Source organism: Gossypium arboreum, chromosome 9 (genome assembly GCF_025698485.1).
Source record: "Gossypium arboreum isolate Shixiya-1 chromosome 9, ASM2569848v2, whole genome shotgun sequence".
Lineage (NCBI taxonomy): Eukaryota > Viridiplantae > Streptophyta > Magnoliopsida > Malvales > Malvaceae > Gossypium > Gossypium arboreum.
Window position 1 is genome coordinate 83574059 of NC_069078.1, and position 21944 is coordinate 83596002.

General features: G+C 34.8%; 3 protein-coding genes across 12 annotated transcripts; 2 read left to right on the top strand and 1 right to left on the bottom strand.

Moving 5' to 3' along the window:
* Positions 1 to 6284: 6284 nt before the first annotated feature.
* On the top strand, positions 6285 to 9432 carry LOC108456901 (protein KINESIN LIGHT CHAIN-RELATED 1-like). The gene is made up of 3 exons (XM_017755637.2): positions 6285 to 7350; positions 7892 to 8800; positions 8967 to 9432. The coding sequence occupies exons 1-3, from the start codon at positions 6740 to 6742 to the stop codon at positions 9193 to 9195; spliced, it is 1749 nt and encodes a 582-aa protein (XP_017611126.1). The 5' UTR covers positions 6285 to 6739; the 3' UTR covers positions 9196 to 9432.
* Positions 9433 to 10749: 1317 nt separating this feature from the next.
* LOC108457479 (cyclin-dependent kinase E-1-like) lies at positions 10750 to 13473 on the top strand. 8 transcript variants are annotated; one of them, XM_017756564.2, is made up of 3 exons: positions 10750 to 11090; positions 11181 to 11323; positions 11746 to 13473. In XM_017756564.2, the coding sequence occupies exon 3, from the start codon at positions 11846 to 11848 to the stop codon at positions 13286 to 13288; it is 1443 nt and encodes a 480-aa protein (XP_017612053.1). In that variant the 5' UTR covers positions 10750 to 11090; positions 11181 to 11323; positions 11746 to 11845; the 3' UTR covers positions 13289 to 13473. The 8 variants fall into 8 exon arrangements, with proteins under 8 accessions (XP_017612053.1, XP_052875547.1, XP_052875549.1 ...); XM_053019587.1 differs by having other exon boundaries at positions 10777 to 11090; positions 11178 to 11323; positions 11810 to 13473; XM_053019589.1 differs by having other exon boundaries at positions 10777 to 11090; positions 11814 to 13473.
* A 367-nt stretch (positions 13474 to 13840) lies between these two features.
* On the bottom strand, positions 13841 to 19110 carry LOC108454037 (protein NLP6-like). Of its 3 annotated transcripts, none has more exons than XM_053019586.1 (6): positions 17683 to 18243; positions 16627 to 17198; positions 16271 to 16318; positions 15219 to 16149; positions 14642 to 15103; positions 13841 to 14488 (listed from the first exon to the last, which is right to left on the bottom strand). In XM_053019586.1, exons 1-6 carry the CDS (start codon positions 17942 to 17944, stop codon positions 14001 to 14003), a joined length of 2763 nt encoding a protein of 920 aa, XP_052875546.1. In that variant the 5' UTR covers positions 17945 to 18243; the 3' UTR covers positions 13841 to 14000. The 3 variants fall into 3 exon arrangements, with proteins under 3 accessions (XP_052875546.1, XP_017607824.1, XP_017607823.1); XM_017752335.2 differs by having other exon boundaries at positions 13841 to 14542; XM_017752334.2 differs by having other exon boundaries at positions 13841 to 15103; positions 17683 to 19110.
* Between the last annotated feature and the right edge of the window lie 2834 nt (positions 19111 to 21944).

Sequence of the window (21944 nt, forward strand, 5' to 3'; positions counted from 1 at the left end):
TAATATGTATTTTGTGGTAATGTGGTATGTTCATGTTCAACAAGATACAAATCACCTGTCTTAAAACTTGATTTACAAACCAATGTAAAGGCAAGCTTTAAAGTATGTTTAAAAGTTGGAAATGTTAGATTGAATGATGGAAATTGGTTGAAATGGATGGTATATATTTATAAGTTTTCATGCAGGAAAATGGTTTAGCTTAAGTGAGAAATAGGGCTAGGAAATGGTCTTATTTCATCCACACGGGGAAGACACACGGACAACCCACAGTCGTGTGAAATGACCGTGTGTCCCCTGCATCTTTAAATATAAAGTCAGGATAGTGCATATTTGTTGGGTTATTTCCTCTTTATTATTTAATATATGCTCCTTATCATCATCATCTGATGGTCATTGACCGAAATATGGATTATCTCAATTCCACCTATGATTGAAGTTATAAAATATGTAACATGCTAGTACGACCCAACCTTATTTTATGCTATACTAAAGTGACATTGTTAATATAAAAAATATTTTTTTAGAGCAACAAATGTCTTCTCAACCAAGACTAGCGAGACAATGGGAAGTGAAGATGCTTTATCAACCAAGGTTCGCGAACAAGTTGCGGACCATATGGCGACATTGGGTGTAGAGGATTCCTTTAGGCTGCTTGTTTTCAATTCACCATTGGTGAAATCAATTTTGCTTCAGGATATTGCAGAGGCATCATTGTAATTGATGGTTAATTCCCTGAATTAACTTCTTTATTTATTCTCTAGATAAAAAATGTTTTCTCAACCACATTTCAAAGCCTTGAATGTTTCAAATTAAAGAGTTTGTAAGCTGTTTATGGTGATTGTGTCTAGCACCATTCTCTTGGATGATATCATGCCCTATGATATCATGCAAGATATTTTTTTCTACTTGTATAATTAGCATTGACCTTATAATATTTGAGTTCGCAGTCTAAATAGTCAATATCTTTAATTATAAAACTTAAGTTGGAGAAAGACTTGATGTTAGGTTATATCCATTTTTATAATACATAAATTAAGTAAAATTAATATTAAATATATAATATATAACCTTTATAAAAATGATTTACAAAATTTATAAATTATACAAAGCTTTCATAACACTTCTTGTAAATAATATATATTTTACTATAATTTTATAAAGTTATTTTTATAAATAAATTATGATAAAAAACTATAACTTTTTTATGAATAAGTGTATTATTTTATAATATATAATATGGACACATAAATAATTTATGTCTATACTTGGCCATAACTTTCTATAAATAAATATATTATAACACTTTTATAAGAGGTAAATTATTTTTATAATAAACTTTTGACCATAACTTCAATTTTTTTAGGATTTAAATAATATAATTTTATTATACCTTTATAAAATATACAAATTGTATAATATCATTCGCTAGAATTTATAATATAAAAAATTAGACATAATCATCCTAAACACTTATACGTGTTCACAATCATAATATAAGTTATATAATTTTATAAAAATAAAACTTTAAAATTGGATTTGAGTATAATTACTTTGCAATTACTCTAATTCTCAACTGCCTAAAAATTGAAAAGTATATTTGGAATACTCCAATTATACCCTATTCAGCGAGACCTACCAATTACAATGGTTACTCAAATCTACCATCCTTGTGTAATTATAAAAAAAAAAAAATACAAGTGATTTTCCAAATACTAACTTATTATCATTATCAACATCTTGTAACACAATTATCCATGATATCATATTACCATCCTAAGATTTTCGGAAAAAAGTTAGGATTTAGTAAATCTTCACAAATTAATCCAAAATCTTTGGCTTTAAACGATGATCAGATTTCTGTTTCTTACATGATTATTTATCAAGTTGAAAATCCTGTGACATTGAACAGTCTCCAGGAGATTAGAATCCTATATGAGAAATAGTTGCGTCTTTGGCCGTTGCCATTTTACATATACAGAGTATTAAACAGGCAGAGGATTAAATTTCAATCAAGATTTAGAAAAAGAAGTGTTGGGTTAAGAAGATAGGGACTGGGGAGGTGAGTGAGAAATCATCACTGTCCACCCTAAACAATCATGATTCGCACTTTCCATGGGCTTTCTTTGGAGGCAAATCCCTCAATGATGGACCCTTGCAACAAATAATATTGCTTTGACTTTGGGAAACCATGTGCTGTTCCTGCATTATACCCACCTGCTTTGCTCCTATTTCCTCATACCTCACTTGCTGCTGGTTCATATATTGACAAACACAGCATTTCACCTTTTTCTCATGCATTACTCATTAGGAAGGAGGTGTCTAATTGAATCTAGTCAAGCTCAGTTTGATTGAATTTTTTTTTTAAAAGCTTACAATTTAAAGTTCACCAAAAAAAAAAAAAAAGTAGACCAGATGAAACTTACCATTAAGCAGATTGATTAAAAGTATTATTTTTAGCTTAAGGTGAGAAGGTTGAGTAGTCAATTTAAGCAAAGGTGCTATACTTATTGTGAAAATGACGGCCATTTCCATTCACTTGTAAATTTAGTATATTCATATTTAACCCGTTTTCATGCAGATTTAAATTCAAATAATATAAACAATTATTTGGCATAAATAATTCTGGTTTCACTTGATTGGAACACATATTTACTAATGGTTGAAATAACCAAGTAAGTGCGTTTGCAAATCTTCAAAAGACAAATCAAGTTCATCTGCGATTTGCATAGACAGCAATTTTTTTCACAAGGAACCAGAAAAGAGAAATCAATAGAACTTTTAATTAGGTAAGAAAAAAGCTCTAATGTATGGCATAATCATGATTAACCAGCTGTTTTAAGCCTTTTAATTATAAACTAGATAGTGCAGCCATCTGTTTCTAAGTTTTCGAGTAGTGAGTTTATTTTTCATCTTGATAAAAGAACATCACCATCATTTCTTCCATCTAGGGTTAATTAATTTAATAGTAGACATTGCCATTCCTGATCCAAGTGATACGGTATTATGATCTACATATATAGGATACTGAGTGCAGCCTATCTTGCAATTGCTTCGCTTATTAGAGTCGTTCGATGTGTGCATATTCATTTCTTTTTTCATTTTTTCCATGTATTTAAAAATGTCATAATTTTACATTAGTTTCCAAATATGTGAAAGTCAGAAGTGTAAAATAAGAATACTTCAATAAAAAATCAAAGTTTATTAAGAGTTATAAAATTCATTTTAATCCATCTATTAAATCAAATGAATTGTTATACATTAAAATTTTATTAAATCATCACACCGTTAAAATTACAAAATTTATACAAATTTTAAACTAGTGATGTTAACACACATTCAATATTTAGAATATATATTAAAATATAGTTTAGAGAATAGAGGATCATTCACGAAAATTGCTGAGCCATGGAAAGCTACACTATACCTATAAGAAAAGACTATATATGGAGAGCTAATTGATGCATGCAAAACTCCGATTGCTACATACAATAATTGCCCTCGGAAGATATTTGAGGATAAAAAACCTCAATTCTATGAGGTGACAGAAATGAGTGCATTTGACTTTAGTGGTATTTGCTAATGGATGTCACATTTTCATAATCATTCTACAAAGCTTTTGAGTAGGTTTTTAGATTATGTTAATCGGGATTTTTTAATATTAATATTTTAAAAGTTTTTGGTCGTACATGTTAAACATTTCGCCACCAGTATAAATCTACATTTTTTTTCACCTCCAAGTTAACAGCACCATTGGCAACATCCAACATGGGTTCTTATGCTAAAACCATGATTCTCCTTTTCTTATTAGTCTGTCTCCAATCATTTATCAGTGAGCAAACATTTCAAAGCATTCAAAGTTGAAGTAGTCAAGTCAGTTTTAAAGATGATTAACAAAGCTTTACCATATTCTGCAGGTGGAAACAAGGGCTCGGACTATGCTGCAAACTCTGCAACTAATGAAGTAAGTTAAACAGCAAATAAATCAAAACTTTTTATCTGTCATAACAGAATAATCTTTTAAACATACATTTCATAACTTTATACTGTAATTTTAATGTAAACCATTGTTCCATCTATGTTATTCGGACTTGAACGTCTCCGGATATGCACTCCAACACGAGTATATTCGATTTTTTTTTTTTAAAGTTAATGTATTTAAAGAATCCTCTTGATCTATGTCGACATTGGTGTCAATTATAAATGTTTAAAAAAAAAAAATAGAGTTAAAGCAACGTAGATTGTCATACTTGTGCTGAGTATATAATGGCTCCACTTTGAAGGGCATGATTCAAGTGCAGATGAGGAAACTGATACTAAATGTTGACATCCGAAGGGACTATAGTCCAGTCACTTCGAACCCAAAACACGAACCCGGACCGCCACGAGGAAAATCAGGGACAGCTTCAACTGCTGGAGGTGGCAGATGAACTTCAATTTAAACTGAAGGCCAGTTAAGTATTACTAAAATAAGATGTTTAGTGGGTTTTGAATATAAAATCTTGGGTGATAATTATGTTATAATACGCTGTTTTCTTCTGTTATTATTATTATTATTTAGTTGTAAGTTGTTCGAGTATAATTGCTAGCTTTTAAGCTATGAATTGATGTAATATTCTGTATTTCAACGGCAAACTCTGTCTTTCATGGATAAAGAATCTGAAAACTGCAGCAAGTCAACAACAAAGAAGCATATCTTGAAATTGAGAATATCAGAATCCAAAAATGGCTGTCGTTTCTTAGAAACAGCTGGCTATATGAAGTTATGATTCTTCAAATATTATTTTAATAAATAAAAGATTATGAAAAATTAAATATACTTACATCGGATATTCATGTTAGAATTCAAGTAACATGGTTAATGTTAATGGTGTATATTGAAGAAGAAAAATGAGAGATTAAAGTAGAACAAATTAGGTTGACCGGTAGATAGAGCTTTGATTCCATGCTCCATGTTTGATGAATATGTTTCGAACATGTTTTACAGACAAAACTGAAACATCAACAAATAATATGAGATAAAATCTCCATGAATGAATATTAATTGGTTACTATAAGAGAAAAGAAGTAAGAAGAAGGTTATGTAAGCTTAAGGAAAGTCGTGTGGAACATGGGAATTTAATACAGCGAACCAAACTGCTAAATTAAACAAAAGCAACTTTAAAGTTCCAACTTCCAATAATGAAAAAAAAAAAAAACACTAATGTTTTTTTACTCAGATGCAATTTTTTATTGTTTGGGTACGACTTTGATTCAAGCGAATTTAATCAATCTGCTATTTTATAAATTAAATCTAAACTTTTATAAACTTCTGACTGAATTTTTAATAAATAATATATGTTAATTAGAATCGATCTTGAAATCGAATTACATTCAGACTTAGATCAATATAAATTTGAATAAAATATACATATGATATTTACACATTATGAAATTCCAACCTAGATTTCAGAACTTTGATTTTTATCAATACCACCAAAACTTCATATTCAAACCTAAATGCTCAAGATTCCAAGACCTCCACTTTTATCAATTAAAAAAAACAATACAATTAAATTTATTTTATAAAAAGTGTGAAAAATGACAAGTAGATGAAAATTAACTATCACTTAAATGGAAAATGTTTTCAATTAATTTAGTTTAATTTTATTTATTTTAATATTATATTATCTCATAAAAACTTTAAGTTTAAAATTTGACTTTTATTTAGAATAATATTAAATATTTAAAATTTAAAGATAAAATATAGAATATATATTTTAGCACTTACATTTTCAATACTTAATTTTTAACACTTATTTTTCAACCCTTAATTTTTAATTTATCAAACAACACTTAAATTTGAATTTGTAAATAACATTTCAAATCTAAATTTATTTTTCTCTAAAATTATTTATTGTCATCATTAAATCTATTTGAATCCAAATAAATCAAATTATTTAACAAATGATTAATCTACTAAATATTTGAATTTAGTATATATAAAAAGAATTAAATAAAATTTAAAAATAAATAATAAATTTAAATATCCAAATTCATTATCCATAAAAATAAATAAATTTAGATATTAAATATTCAAAAGTTAATAATGGTTGTGTTTTTGACATAGCATAATTGCTACAAGTTCTTCTTTCTTTAATCCCGTCCATTATCCTTACCCAAATATTATTTAAATTTATAAAAAAATTGAATATAAACAGAGGTTGCCATTTTTAAATACATTATAGGGCGTAGCCAACGTTAAATGGTAGTGTCGGTCGGAGACCGTTGCAAACGGCAGAAAAAGCCAAAAACAGAACAGTTGACAAATATAAAGACATATATACCCTCAAATCTTACCGGGCACTGCCGCAACCCGCAACGCCAGGCAGGCAATATCTACTTCTTTCTTTGAGTCATACGGCGTATTGGTTGTGGTGAGCTGAACTCAAGTCGAATGCAGCCAAAGTCAAATTCCCAGAGGACTTCAGTTACTGTCCGCTTATTACATTTTACACGACAGTTCACAATTTACTGTTTTGTCCTCGCGTTCAATTACATTTATATTTTATAGTCTCTCTCTCATCACTGACCTGGCTCAAACCTCCCCCTCAAGATTGGTAACTGGTGGCTTGTTCTAATCTTCTAAGAGTGTTCTTTATTTTAATTTTTTATTTTAATTTTTAATTCATTTCTCTCCTTCATCAAATCATCCGAGTTTTCTTTCATCTCCCAATTCGATTTTATTTTATTTTTGGATCCAATGCCGGGTCTCAAATCTCCACCAGATGCTCCTCCGCTACGGATTGCAGTTTCGGAGCCACCGTCTCATAATCCAGTTCGTACCCCAAACAAAAAGATTCCATCGCCTTCTCCTTCTCGATCCAAGGCTTCCCCAGCTCGCTCCGCAAAGAAGCCTCCACCCGACTCACCCAACCCGGATGATTCCTCACTCGACAACCCGGATCTCGGCCCTTTTTTGCTCAAGTTGGCCCGAGACACCATTGCTTCTGGAGAGGGTCCTACTAAAGCTTTGGACTATGCGATTCGAGCAGCGAAGTCTTTCGAGAGATGCGCCGTGGAAGGCGAGCCCAGTTTGGATCTGGCGATGAGCTTGCACGTGCTGGCGGCGATTTATTGCAGCTTGGGGAGGTTCGATGAGGCGGTTCCGGTGCTGGAGCGGGCGATTCAAGTACCGGATGTGGAACGGGGCCCGGATCACGCGTTGGCTGCCTTTTCGGGGCATATGCAGCTGGGGGATACGTACTCAATGCTGGGTCAAGTGGAGAAGTCAATTGGGTGCTATGAACAAGGGCTAAAGATTCAGATCCAGGCTCTGGGAGAGACCGACGCCAGAGTTGGCGAGACTTGCAGGTATGGATTGTTTTTGTCTAGATTTATAGCAGATTTGAGATCTTTTGGGTGTTTGTTGAATAGGGTGAAGCGCAAACTATGTACTCTTTGCGAAGAGGTACAAAGATAGGATAGTTTACTAGGTATTGATACAAATCATATATATATATGAGTGTCTATATGTCCATATATATATGGCCGATTGCTGGAATCTGGAAGAAATAAAGGGCTAATTTTATCCTGATTCCATAAGGGATTAAACTTTTAACTAGAAAGGTAATGAACTTAAAACCATGTAGCAACCTGCAAGCCATTTGCTTCTTCCATGGTGCTTCGTAGAGTGTAATATGGTTTGTTGTCACTGTAATTAATGAATGGATCGTAGGTTTTAACTTAAAATACAGGATGCTATTGAAGGTCAGTTCTTGTTGGATGTACTTATTTTTCCTTGCGGAGATTTTTGGTGTTTGATTTGTTCTGTTTCTTGGTTTTCCCCGGAATGGTTATTTGTATTTTTGCATAAAATTGTTCAAGTTTTGTTCATGAATAATGGAAATGATAGGTACTTGGCTGAGGCCCATGTTCAAGCAATGCAATTTGATAAAGCTGAAGAATTGTGCAAGAAAACTCTTGAGATACATCATGCACACAGTGAACCAGCATCGCTGGAAGAGGCAGCCGACCGCAGGTTGATGGCACTCGTATGTGAGGCAAAGGGAGATTACGAGGCGGCTCTTGAGCACCTTGTCCTAGCCAGCATGGCAATGATTGCCAATGGGCAGGAGAATGAAGTAGCTTCAATTGATGTCAGCATTGGCAATATTTACATGTCTCTATGTCGCTTTGATGAGGCCGTCTTCTCCTACCAGAAGGCACTAACAGTTTTCAAATCATCAAAGGGTGACAACCACCCTTCAGTTGCCTCCGTCTTTGTACGACTTGCGGATCTATACCACAGAACAGGAAAGCTCCGAGAATCAAAGTCCTATTGTGAAAATGCCCTGAGGATCTTTGCAAAACCCGTGCCTGGAACCACAGCAGAAGAGATAGCTGGTGGGTTAACCGAAATTTCAGCCATATATGAATCTGTTGATGAGCCTGAGGAGGCTTTGAAGCTCTTGCAGAAAGCAATGAAGTTGTTGGAAGACAAACCCGGTCAGCAAAGCACAATTGCAGGAATTGAAGCTCGAATAGGGGTGATGTTTTACATTCTTGGGAGGTATGATGAGTCAAGGAACTCTTTCGAGAGTGCAGTAACAAAGCTTAGAGCAAGTGGGGAGAGGAAATCGGCCTTCTTTGGGGTTGTCTTGAACCAGATGGGCTTGGCTTGTGTCCAATTATTCAAGATTGACGAGGCTGCCGAGTTGTTTGAAGAAGCACGAGCAATACTCGAGCAAGAATGCGGCCCATGTCATCAGGATACCCTGGGAGTATACAGCAATCTTGCAGCAACTTATGATGCTATGGGAAGGTAACTAATATTTTAAACTACTATGCATCAAATTCCATTCAACCTAGCTTATTATCCATTCTAGTTCCATCATGTATTGTTAAATGTTATAGCATAATATGCTTTTACAGTACAATGTTATATATATCAAGAATTCAGTTACTTAATCTTCTGATATAAAAATCAGGGTTGAAGATGCAATCGAGATATTGGAGTATGTACTAAAATTACGAGAAGAAAAACTTGGAATAGCAAATCCGGATTTTGAAGACGAAAAGAATAGGCTGGCTGAGCTCCTGAAAGAAGCGGGCAGGTCACGCAACAGAAAAGCAAAATCACTGGAAAATCTCATCGATCCGAACTCAAAGAGGACGGCAAAGAAAGAGGGGACGAAAAAATGGGGTTTCAGAATTTGAAAGGAGGCATTTCCCAGGTCGTATCTAATCTGTTTTTCCAACTTATATCCACATTCTGTATCATGGAAGATCATGTATAGTGTTACAAGTTTTAATTTCTTGAGCTTTCTGTTTTTGGAGCTTTAAGATTTCATATTTTTTTCCCTTAACCTTTTTACTATTGTTATTTGTGTTATTGAATGTCTGTGATATGCTCTTGAAATTTGGAAAAGAAGAATGTTCGTTTGAGTGAATAAATCTTTGGGTGAATAAATTTGATTATATGTTTCTGTATCTTTCTATTGTAAACTAATGTATCAACTAAATTTGATTTTTAGTCTCTATCCCTCCATTTTTCACCCGTTGCAATACTATATTCAACTAAAACTTTATTTATGAAACTCACATTTCATCCGTGATAATTCAGCCAAAAGTGTGTCAACGCCATTTTCATCCTTGGAAAAATCTAACAATGCTATAATGATCACCATTGCTTTTCTTCTTTGGCTCTCCTCTACAATACCAAAATTTTGATTTGACTAATAGAGTATAGCATCTTTATTCCAACCTAGACACAGAATAAAAGAAACAACAATTGACAATGAAAATGATGTTGCCAATCCAATCTAACCCATTAAGGGCATTCAAACCCATATCCGCTATGAGTAGGTCACCGAGACGGTCTCTCTCTCCTTCAAAAGAGCACCTAAGAGGGTCAATGCTCCTCAAACCACTCTCTTCCATCATATTTAGGGAACTTCTATAATATCTTCGTTCAGCTCAGTCCAAGGGGCACAAAATGTATGTAAGATCTAAGAAACCTTAAAAATGGGCAAGAGACTCTTTCCAATTTTATTCTTTGTTTGTATCAGTACTAACTTAAAACATAGAAAGATGTTCTGGAGATCAAACTCCAACGCCCTTTGGCCCTTCTTTCGTTCTTTTATAGGTTCATCTAGCCCCTCCAGTAGCCAGCTACCCATCTTGCTAAAATCCACTTTCTAGTTGAACAAAAAACCCTTTTAACCCTAAGTAGGTTTTAGGTGGGTAAAAACTTTTGAGATAGCATTTAATGAAGAGAAAAATGAGATGACATTCATTTATGGGAACGAGATATATATGAGATGGTATAATGGGTTCATAGAATCTTTCCGTACTCCGTGCTATATTCTTAATAAAATTATTATCGAATATCAAAATTAATCTTTAATTTTTTTTAACCACCTTCTTTATTTGTTTGAATTTCGCTAATCCACAAGATAGAAATTAAAAATTACGCGAGATAAATGTTATACATGTTTTTTTAAAAATGGTTCTTTATCTTAAATGATATATATTTTTAAAATGTGGTTATCCTATCCTTAATGATTTTTAAAAAATTATAAATAAAATTAATAAATAAACTAAAATATTAAAAAGAAAGTAACAATTTTAGAAATAAAACATATATCAGTTTTAACTCTATTTTCATGGAATCAATTTCCTTCTACTAATTTTAATTTCGTACTTGGCGGCTTTTCGTCCAATGCAAAACATTTTAATATCAAACAACAAATGCGATGCCGTTTCGTCTCCGACAACAAAATCTCCCAGAATAACCCCAGCAAATTACATGTATACAGTTACCCCATCTGGAAAAAGTAAACGAACTCCTCCAAGGAGTTTTATGTAATTTGAAACTAACTTGATCGGCACTTTCAAAAATCTTTTTCATTTATTTTGATATTTTAGGAAATAAATTTTCCTTTTTCCCAATCGATTTGCCCAAGTAAAGATCCCCACTTTCCCCACTCTTCCAGGTGACCCTTCATCCTGGAATCAGGCAAAACATTAATTAAAATTGTTGTTTTAATTTCAGCGTCATTTTTATTATTTTTAAAGTAATTCGAGGAACCCTAGTTTCCCCAACTTGAAAGGTAATAAGGCGACAGTTTTATTTCAATAATTTGATTCTTTTTCTTTTGCTAATTTCTGTAATTTTATTCTGATATTTTTCATACAAGAAGTTCAAATTTCTTTTGCTACGAAACTTAGTGAAAAGTTCAAGCTTGTGGACAAGCTGATTTCCAATCAGTAGATTTTGCATTGAACTCGTGGCCTGAAACGCCTGAGACGATGCCGTTGTCGTTCTTGGTCAACAAATTTTGTGGTATTTTTTTTTCTTTCCTCAGATTTCTTATCTGTTTGTCGAGATAATTGTGAGAAAATATGGATTTGTTCAAGATTTTGTGAAGATAATTTTGGCGTTTGTTGTGCTTAGGTAAAATGCAATAGGAAATTTCACATTTAGGAAATTACAGAAGCTAACTATGATTTGAGTTGTAATCTCTCTTTTTCACTCGTTTTATTTAGTGGATCAAGTTTCTTAACAATGACTGAACTTATTTAGCTTTTGTTTGGTGTTAAACGAAACTCGTTTGATAATTGGATGAGGCTTAAATCCGATTACCCTTTTACTGAGAGATCTCTATTTATGTGTTTAATGGTAAAAGTCAATCTTTTGTAGAATTAGAGATAATTATTTTGCTATTTGATGAGTTCTTGACATTGTTATGCTGCTATGAATTTCAGGGGATTACATTTATGAACTGCAATAACATATAATGGCATCACAAGCTTATCATCTTCTCTTAAGGTAGTTAGGTACTGAATGCTGTAAAGCACAGAAACCATGGGAGACGGAAATAACAACTCAGGCAGAGGCATTGCAGCCAACAATACTCCATCCAGCAACAGTGAGAAGCCGGAGTGGCTGCAACAGTACAATCTGCTCGGCAAAATTGGTGAAGGTACTTATGGTCTTGTGTTTCTTGCTAGAATCAAGTCTCCGACAAACCGTGGAAAATGCATTGCTATTAAGAAGTTCAAGCAGTCCAAGGATGGGGATGGTGTCTCCCCCACTGCCATCCGAGAAATCATGTTGCTCCGGGAGATTTCACACGAGAATGTTGTGAAGCTTGTGAATGTGCACATTAATCACGCAGATATGTCATTATACCTGGCTTTTGATTATGCTGAATATGACCTCTATGAAATCATTAAGCACCACAGGGACAAGGTTAATCATGCCATGAACCAATACACTGTTAAGTCATTGCTCTGGCAGCTGCTTAATGGACTGAACTATCTCCACAGCAACTGGATCATACATCGAGATCTAAAGCCGTCAAATATATTGGTTATGGGTGAAGGTGAAGAGCAAGGGGTTGTCAAAATTGCTGATTTTGGACTTGCAAGGATTTATCAAGCTCCCTTGAAGCCATTATCTGAAAATGGTGTAGTTGTAACTATTTGGTACCGTGCACCTGAATTGCTTCTTGGTGCAAAGCACTATACCAGTGCAGTTGATATGTGGGCTGTTGGATGTATTTTTGCTGAGCTTTTGACTTTGAAGCCACTTTTTCAAGGTGCAGAAGCCAAATCTACACCAAATCCTTTTCAACTGGATCAACTGGACAAGATATTTAAGATCTTAGGCCATCCCACCCTGGAAAAGTGGCCTACGCTTGCAAGTCTTCCACATTGGCAATCAGATGTGCAGCACATTCAATCACACAAGTACGAAAATGCTGGACTTCACAGTGTTGTTCATCTTTCTCCGAAGAGTCCTGCATTTGACCTTTTATCTAGGATGCTTGAATATGATCCTCGTAAGCGTATAACTGCTGCACAGGCCTTAGAGCATGAGTACTTCAGAATTGAGCCCCTACCAGGTCGCAATGCACTGGTACCCAGCCAGCCAGGAGAGAAAATAGTTAATTATCCTACTCGTCCGGTGGACCAGAATACTGATTTTGAAGGGACAACCAGCATTCAGCAACCATCGCAACCTGTGTCATCTGGAAATGTAGCTGGTGGCATGGGTGCTCATGTAGGGAGAAATGGATCTGTGAATCGGCCCATGCCACCTCCTCCCATGCAGAGAATGCCACAGGGCATTATGGCTTATAATTTCCCATCACAGGCTGGAGTGGGTGGTGGAATAAATCCAGGAGGCATGCCAATGCAACGAAATCTTGCTGCCCAAGCTCATCAGCAGCAACAGTTGAGAAGGAAAGATCCAGGAATGGGCATGACTGGATACCCTCCGCAGCAAAAATCAAGACGCATGTAAGAAAATTAACTTCTGATATGTTAATCATCTCAATGTAATTGAGTACGGTGTTGTATTCTTTCAATTTCAGTATATTATTAAACTTATTTCATGGAATTTATAGCCCATTGACTTGTGCGAGATCAATAGATCTATTAATATGAACTCTCTGCGTGTTCAATCACAAACCATTCTTCAAATTCAAAGTCATAGACTACTGTGAGATCAATCCCCTAGGTTCAAAATGTCCGTTGAATAACCTTACTGTTATTGCTTGATGAACATTTGATGTTCATATGTTGCAATTTTTTTTTTGTTTTTGTTTGACGACTTATGAATTTAGTTATTTGAACGTTAGCAAAGATCAGGTGCGCAGGCCCCAGCATGAAGAGGCCTCCAAAGCTTACAAGTCACTGATCTCAAACCTCAACATTTTGTTCTTACGAGGGAAACATGGTATCTTTATATTTTATTTTTTATCTTTAGTTAAGGTTTTCTTTTACCAGGTGATGATGAAGTAGGTTAGAAAAATCTTGAATGGAGTTCCAATTTGAGTTTTGGTAATCATTTGCCTTCTTTTTGTCTTGCTTTAGCAGAGACGAGAATTGGGATTTTTATTAGTTAAAAAGAAAGGTTTCTTACAACTTGAGAAAGCACTTGGAACCAAAACCTGTACTTTCACTCACCTAGAATTCTATGACTACAAGAATTAAATTCTAAAATTACAACCTAATCATAACACTCCAGTACTCTCACAGGAGCTGCCTAGATTGGCCATCGCACTTTGAACAGACAATCTCACCATATTGCTGCCTGATGATATTGAAACATCTAGACATTCCTGAAGGTCGGAATCGCAAGCTATCAAAACCCATTCATTATCCTCATCCAAATACTTGATTTCAAAAGTACCCACATCCAGCTTCAGCCTCTTGGCCACTTCCTCTTTCAGTTCCACTATACCAGAAGTTAAGGAGATCCGAAATCTAATTATATCTTCTCTGTATGTAGCCTTAACCGTCACACTTGTTTTTCCCTGCCTAGCTGTTAAATTGGGTGTTGATCGAGTATAAGTAGTTGTGGCCTGCTTGAGAGCCAGATCAGAATATGGAGGTGGTGTCTCATCTACGGCGGCTTCCGCTGCTGAAGGGCATAAGTTTCTCAAGTCTTTAGAACTTCCGGCACCCTCTACTAGCATACCCCCAAAGGGCTCTTGACATTCTGTAGCCAGAAGGGCTTCGGGCATTGAGAATGTGGCTGATACATTCAACCCCCCTAAAGTTTGAAAGGCAAATTCAGGAGGGCTGTGTGCTTTAAAGCATTGAATGGAATTGAGTGGATCTTTAGTACATGCACTTTCAATTTCAGGATTACCTTGGCACAGGCCACGAGATGTAGGCATGTCAGCACTCTCTTCTCTTTGGCATCTCATTACTTCTTCCCTTTCATCCATGTTTGGTGAAAGCCCATTCAGCTGAGGGAAAAGTTCTTGGCTCGATGTCCTCCCTCCCAGCAACCAATCTTCCACCAAAGCTTGTCCATTGCTTCCCTGTGTACTATCATCTTTTTCACCTTGAGGCTCCAAGGGTTTGGATTTTGGTGAGTTCTGTTGATTGGAACCTTTCAAACTGCTTGGCCATGATACCGAACCAACAGTAACTGGGAGCGGACTACTGGCGAGAGAAGCTAAACCAAATGTGCTGTCTGTCGTACCTTGGACAGATTCAATAACACATTTTAGCTTGCTCAAGGAACGGTTAACTTTGTTGATCCTACGAGATGGCCATCGGGAGATCCCATGCTGCCTGCAGATGCGCTTCATTGTTGTAGGACAAACTGTAAAGCAAAAATCTCCCTGAGCATAGTCCATTTAAATAGTACCAAAACTGTATTCCAGATTATATAATATAAGTTTAAAGGCCAAGAAAACTTTTCATATGGAGCATATTACCACCAAGGCTTTTTGCAGCATCTTTGAGACTCCCTGCAAAATACTGTTGGAGCACCTCCAGACTAATTGATTTCTCGGTTTTCCCACGTTTTCTCTCCAGTTTTTTTCCATCTTTATTCTGTGGAAGACAAACAGGTTTGTCACTTCTGCTAGCTGCAACGCTACCTCCAGTAGTTGCAGGGTCAAGATTCATGGTTAAATGCTGTCGTGACGAATCTAATTGTAGTTCTCTATCTGGTGAGGTGTTAATCCCAGGTGGTGATTTCACAGATGGAGGGATTGGAACTGATTCAAGTATCGAATCATGCCTTTCATCTGAAGAAGCTTCAATGATTTGGATAAATCCTTCACTCTCTTCAAGTTTGGCTCCGGAAGCAACCTTAAGACTTCGGAAATGCTGCTTCATTGTTGCCAGTATGGAGCCCAACAAAGTCCGTTGTTCATTGCTGTCAACAATAGCAGAGGGCAAAAAGAATTCAAGAACATAATCATCATCTCCGGTATAAGCACTCCGTAAACAGATTGCGAAACATGCGGTTAATCCAAACATGCGAGCATAGTGTACCAAGGGGTACTCAGTTTTGCAAAACTGGGTAATGTCGGCACAGAAGCACGAGTTGTGGCATAAAAAGGCCCGACCGGCAACACCCTGACCCTTTTGTAGGTGATGCTCGAGACAAGCCTCTCGGAAACCCCACGTGTGAGCATCTACAACATAGGAAGCCAAATCAGTTGTTGACATACAGACTTGTCCCATGCAGCTACCATCAAAGCTTGTACAGCTTCTTTTTAGACCACCACCATAGGCCAGAACACTGCGATGCTGGCAAGGAACCCAGGTTTGAGCCAAAGGTAGTTTGTGATTTTCACATACTATTGTCAAAATCTCCAAAATTTCAGCCAACGCATTTTGGCGACTTTTATTGCAAATCTGGTATAAAAGCATTACTTCATCAGTAACAGACAGAAGAAATGAAATAACACCATACATTTTTTTGCAGTATCCATAAAGAGAACTAACAGATTTGAAGAATAAGCTTTTAAAGCTTCACCTGGGTGATCGGATGATCCAATATTTCTGAACTCTTCAAATTCACTGCCTGCATGAGAACTGAAATCACGTGACTGAGGAATCTCGAAGCATTTTAACATATTATTTGCCAAGAATCAGTGCTTAAGAATACAGAAGGAAAATAAGAAGGGTTCTTTGAAAAAGTCTCCAATGGACGGACTGGATGTGAATGTCAAATATGGGTATATATTCAACACAGATGTGTTCAGTTTTTTAAAGTTCTTTCATTTATTTGAACTTTGGAGTCCTTGGAAAGTCATATTACTATATTCGTATCCGGGAAATGCGTACTTAGAGAAAAATACAAGGTTAGGATGTACTGGAAAGAAACACAACCTGAAGTGCTCTGCATACTTTATCAACCTCAGGTGCATAGTTAATCTTCTGTGAAGTCATTATGAGTTCAAGTACACCAACACAAGACTGCATTGAAGGTTCAAACACTGGCAATGCCAAGGTTCCCTGAACATTGTAATGCAAAGCATGACCAAGCCGTGAGTACTCTTTGCTCGAATAATACTGCACATTTGGAGTCCATTCTGGCAATTTCTGCAGGAAAACACGACCGGGAAGCCCGAGCTGCTTATCACTCTCCCCATCGACAGAAAACATGTACATCAATGAAACCATCCGATACTGATGCAGCCCGTTGCTATTCGGATCGAGAACAAAGGGTTGTCCCGAAGTCGTTAGGACATATCGGCCACCAGTCTTTATGGGCGCCCAAACCTGTGCTAGAACATGTTGTTGTGTCGATTCTTTGAAGTAACGCAGTGCCTGAGTCATCCTTTCTTTCATTGCACAATAACTATCCGGGTTCTCAAGTGGAACCGGTCCCAGAAATGGCGAAGACAGCCCTCTCTTATTATCGTCTTCCTTGGGATTCTCATTCACTGAATTGGAAGTGCCTGCATTTAGTATAGTTTTGAAATACAAATCAAGTCAGTTAAGCAAACATGTACAGTTTCTAGAATGATGCCCTCGAATAAGCTCAGAAAATTGTAGAATATTAGGTACCCCATATTGTATTTTTATTCAATCAGAAGTTCAATTTCCTTCTTCCATGGAATTAGGGTCTTGAGAAACTTAAAAAAGGGATTTAAAAAACCGAAGAGATGAGATGATTTCGGACACGTAATAAAAATTATAAAAATATTAAATATTATCAGGTACCAATCATTTTGGATATGAAATGAAAATATTTCCATAAACATAAACAAAATTTTCAGGGTTCCAAGAAGGATCAAATTCAACCAAGACAGACCAAACCAAATTCAAGCTTCAAATCAACAAACTAAAACACGAAAAACCCAAAAAGTAATCAGCTAATACAAATAAGAAAGCCAAAAAGAAAAAGAGAATAAAATATTGGAAGTCCAAAAAAGGACTAACAGGTTAGGAAAAGATTGTAACCGGCTGCAGACCCAAGCTTACTATCCTCATCAGAGAAAGTCCAGAGAGGAGAAAAAGGCTGCTCAGAAGAAGATATGATGAAAGGAGAAGGTGGGTTAGAAAGGAAAGTCAGCTGATCCAACGGCCAGGAATTGTGGAGATCAACGCCATCATCATCATCATCATCAACCGAATCCATGATCCCCTGCGGTTGTTGTTTTGGCGGGAAAGGACATGCTTTGTCTTCCTCTGGCTCACACATTCTCCTGGGGAAAAGGAAATTTTTTGCTCCTTAAAAAAATTTCTTGTTATTTGGGATGGAGAAAGGAAAGTTGTTTTCCTCTGTGCTTTTTTGTTTGGTGGGGAGAGACAGAGAAGAAGGAAAAAAAAACCAACAAAAAGAAAAAACACATACGTAATACAATACAGTGACTTGTTTTGTTTCTGCGCATATTTGTTAATTCACGCATACTGGCATATTGATGCAGAAAGGACATTTTTATCTCTTGGTTTAAATATATTTTTATTTAATAATCAAAACTATCAATCCTCCTTCTTCAATTCTGAAATAAGATCATAATACGCACTCGAATTTATATTTTTTACACAGATAAAAATATCAATATAAGTTAAATTAATATTTAATTAACATTAATTAATTAAATATTAATTTAATTGATAATCAGTTAAAATTACCTCAAACATATTAACTTCAAAACTCAATGCAAACAGAAACCACATAAATAACTCAAAAAAATCTATGAAAAGGAAGAGTAAATTCATATTAAAAGAAAAAAGAAAGGAACATAAAATGGGCCACACAAAGCTAAAAAAATCTTTTGAGAAAACTTAAAAAAAAAAAACATACAGAAAACGCCGGATATATATATATATTTTTGATTTCTATACAATAAAATTTTTCAATACCTTATTAAAAAAAAACCCTTAGATTACACTTTAATTACACGCAAAAATGATCATAAGTTCCACGGTGTTTTTACTTCCAAATAATTTAAATATAATCTTATACAAAAATAATATGAGTATTAATGACACCAACAACCATCAAAGCATAGATCAGCGAGAGATGGAGGGACGCCGAAGTCGCAACAGGGATAGGCAAAGGCTTCACAAAGCAAAGGGAAAAAAAAGAAGAAAATCAGCCATGAACGGAGTCTCACTAGACATCAAAATGATGGACGAAAACAAAATGAGAGACCCTCTGGAGCAGTAAGGCCTGCTTCACGCATGCAGGCGGACTAAGGTCAGCTAAAAGAGAACCACAGGTCTTGAGTTATTATGCCGAAAAAAACTAAGGGTATGGAAGAAACCTAAACGACGGTTGATGATGTGAGTGGTCACGACCCTGGCCCGAACTGGAAGGGATGATAGAGTTTGAACCTTAAACTCACAGTCAAAAAATGAGAAACCTGTTGCGCCGAAATGTGTTTTAATCACATGAGTAGAATCGATTAGCTGTGAATAGGGGTGCCTTCCAAACAACATGTGTCATTGCCCCCATGTACCCAAAAAAGAAGTTTTATTCTTTACAAGAAAGGAAATGTGATTCCTGCTAAAATTGATTAGCTGAGTCTACTTAAACAAATCTCACGTCATTGATTGATTTTATATTACACCCAGTGACGTACCATTGGAAAAATAAAACTAATAAAATGAGAATATTTTAAAATGTTTTGGCTTAACAACACAATCGATAATAGTTGACGACTTCTATTTATTATTGTTTATAGATATTACAAATGAGATTAAGTGGTGATTTATATACCGCACAAATGTAATTTTAATAAATAAAATATGCAGCAATATATTAATTTTATTTGCAAATTTGGAAAAAAACCTTCATTATTGTCAGTAGAAAATATCATGACTTGAAAATTTCAAAATCATTACTTTAGATTAAACCCGATTTAAAAACTTATTTTACTATTTTAAAATATAAAAATATTTTGTATTTAAAAGTAAAAAAATTATTATTAAGTAGCGTTATAATAATTAAGTTATATAAAATGTTAAAGTTGATAACGACGTGGTTTACACTATATATGATGAGAAAAACCGTTAAAATTTATGGTGGTTCATACAATAAGTAATGTAGAAAGCCATTTTTAATTAAGGATGGTGTAATAACGTGTCAAACTTGAGTTCTACGTGCTAGATGTGAGTTATTTTAAACATTGGAATTATTACCTATTAAATCTATTACATTTAGATGTGTTTGATTTGGGTACTGTTGATAATACTTAAGTGATTGCTCTTACCAAGGTTGTTGATAGTATCTCCCTAACCACTTGGTTGGTCATACTAGTTGTAAGCAACTTAATGTTGATACTTTGTTCTTGTATGTTTTTGATTATATTACTACTGATCATAAGCATACTAGTAGTATTCCCATCAACCATACTGATTATCTCCATGCTCATAGATTGATTTTGGTAATATTGATCACCCGTTCGTAGTTGACCTCATTTACTTGCACTTTCAGGACGTTTTAAATCGCTTTAGTTATAACTTCTCATTTAATTTCTCGCAAGTGGTGGTAATTATTATAATGATTAAGTTATACAAGGTGCTGAGGTTAACAATAATGGTGGTTCACACCATTGATTATGCAGAGATCCAAAAAGGATAGTGGTGATTCATATAGTAAGTGATGTGAAGAGCTACTAAGAATTATTGTTTATTCGAGTTGGGAGAACGATTGAAAAAAGCGTAGGCTATATCGTTGGTCTTGTCTTCTTATTCTTAAAATATATGATATTTATAGGTGAAAAATGGTTTAGAGTGGGTCCCTCATTACATGGTTACTTCCTTTATCAAGTTCAATTTAAACATAAACTTCTTCAAGATTAGTGTGTTTAGAAAGTTGAAAATATTTACAAGATTGAATATGATTTAACAACTATTCTTAATGATATTGTAACAATATGTTTTTTATGGTCACGTAAAGATTCTATATATAAAAAAGTGTAGGAAATACCGAAACTTGGAGTGTTCATATATGGAAAGCATAGGAGATACTCATGCTTGGGTATAAATAATAATTTCAATCAAAATGAATTAATTTAAATTATACATAATATTGTCGAAAACTCAATTCATACAAACCAATTAGTCCACTCTTAAACTTGTCTAATCATTATTATATGACAAATAAATAGGAAATCGAAGCTGTTTGCTTTTAACATGATGATCATTACCATCAAAGTTTGTATTAACCTTAGCTGTCATTAGCACTTAATCTTATTTATTATAATCATTGAAATGACAAAGCTGCCCGTAGCATTTCTATTCTTTCAAAGAAATGTGAGAAATTTGTTGGTCAAAGCGGTGGCATATTAGAGAAAGAGGTGCCTTAATCATACCCCTTTATTATAAACCCCTAGATGCTGATGTTGATATCTAAGGGAGAATATTGTATAGTTGTTTATTTGGATGGGAACAACGTAATAATCATATCGATACGGACTTTGGTTGTTTAGGATTTTTTTTTTTTTCGGGTAGATTCAAATTTGAAAGAATGGGATGAGTTTATTTGAATTAAAGGTGGGTTTGGATAGATAGTGAGGTGGGGTGCAGTACTGTGCGTTTAGTTTATTTCTTATCCTACATTATAATATTGTTACAGTATGTAATTTTATTGTCATCACTATTTTTACATTAACCGCAAATAAACGCACAGTCCATCTAAACTTATCCTAAACATATGAATGACATTGTGAAAGCCTTTTTGTCAATGACTTTTTGATTGATGGTTTTGGAATGTTAACATCTAATGAGGTCGAGCTGCAAGTTGTCTTAGGCTGGACATGCAAGACACTTTTCTCATGGGATATATACCTTAATATCGATTGTCTTGACGCAACTGTTTGCATACAAAGCGATTGAGTTTCAAGGCTAAGATCAAATGGTTGCTTGACTTAAGCTTAAACCCATAAGACTTAGATGTTATTAGTTCAATTGTTGTCTTTAATTCCACAAAACTGTACCTTCATTTTTTTTATTTATCATGCCAACTTACTAGTAGCAAATAATGTTATAAATCAAACTTGGATTGGAAAAGAAGTTCTGGTTCCAATGTGAAAGTAGTTGTCGAGTTTAAACTCTCAAAAATGATTTAACCCTTTATAAAAATTTATAAATATATAAACAAATAGGATATTTGTCACAATTTCAACCATATTTGTGTCATCTAAAAACTCCACAAACTGTGTAGGTAAAAGTATCATAGAGGCTGTTGTAGT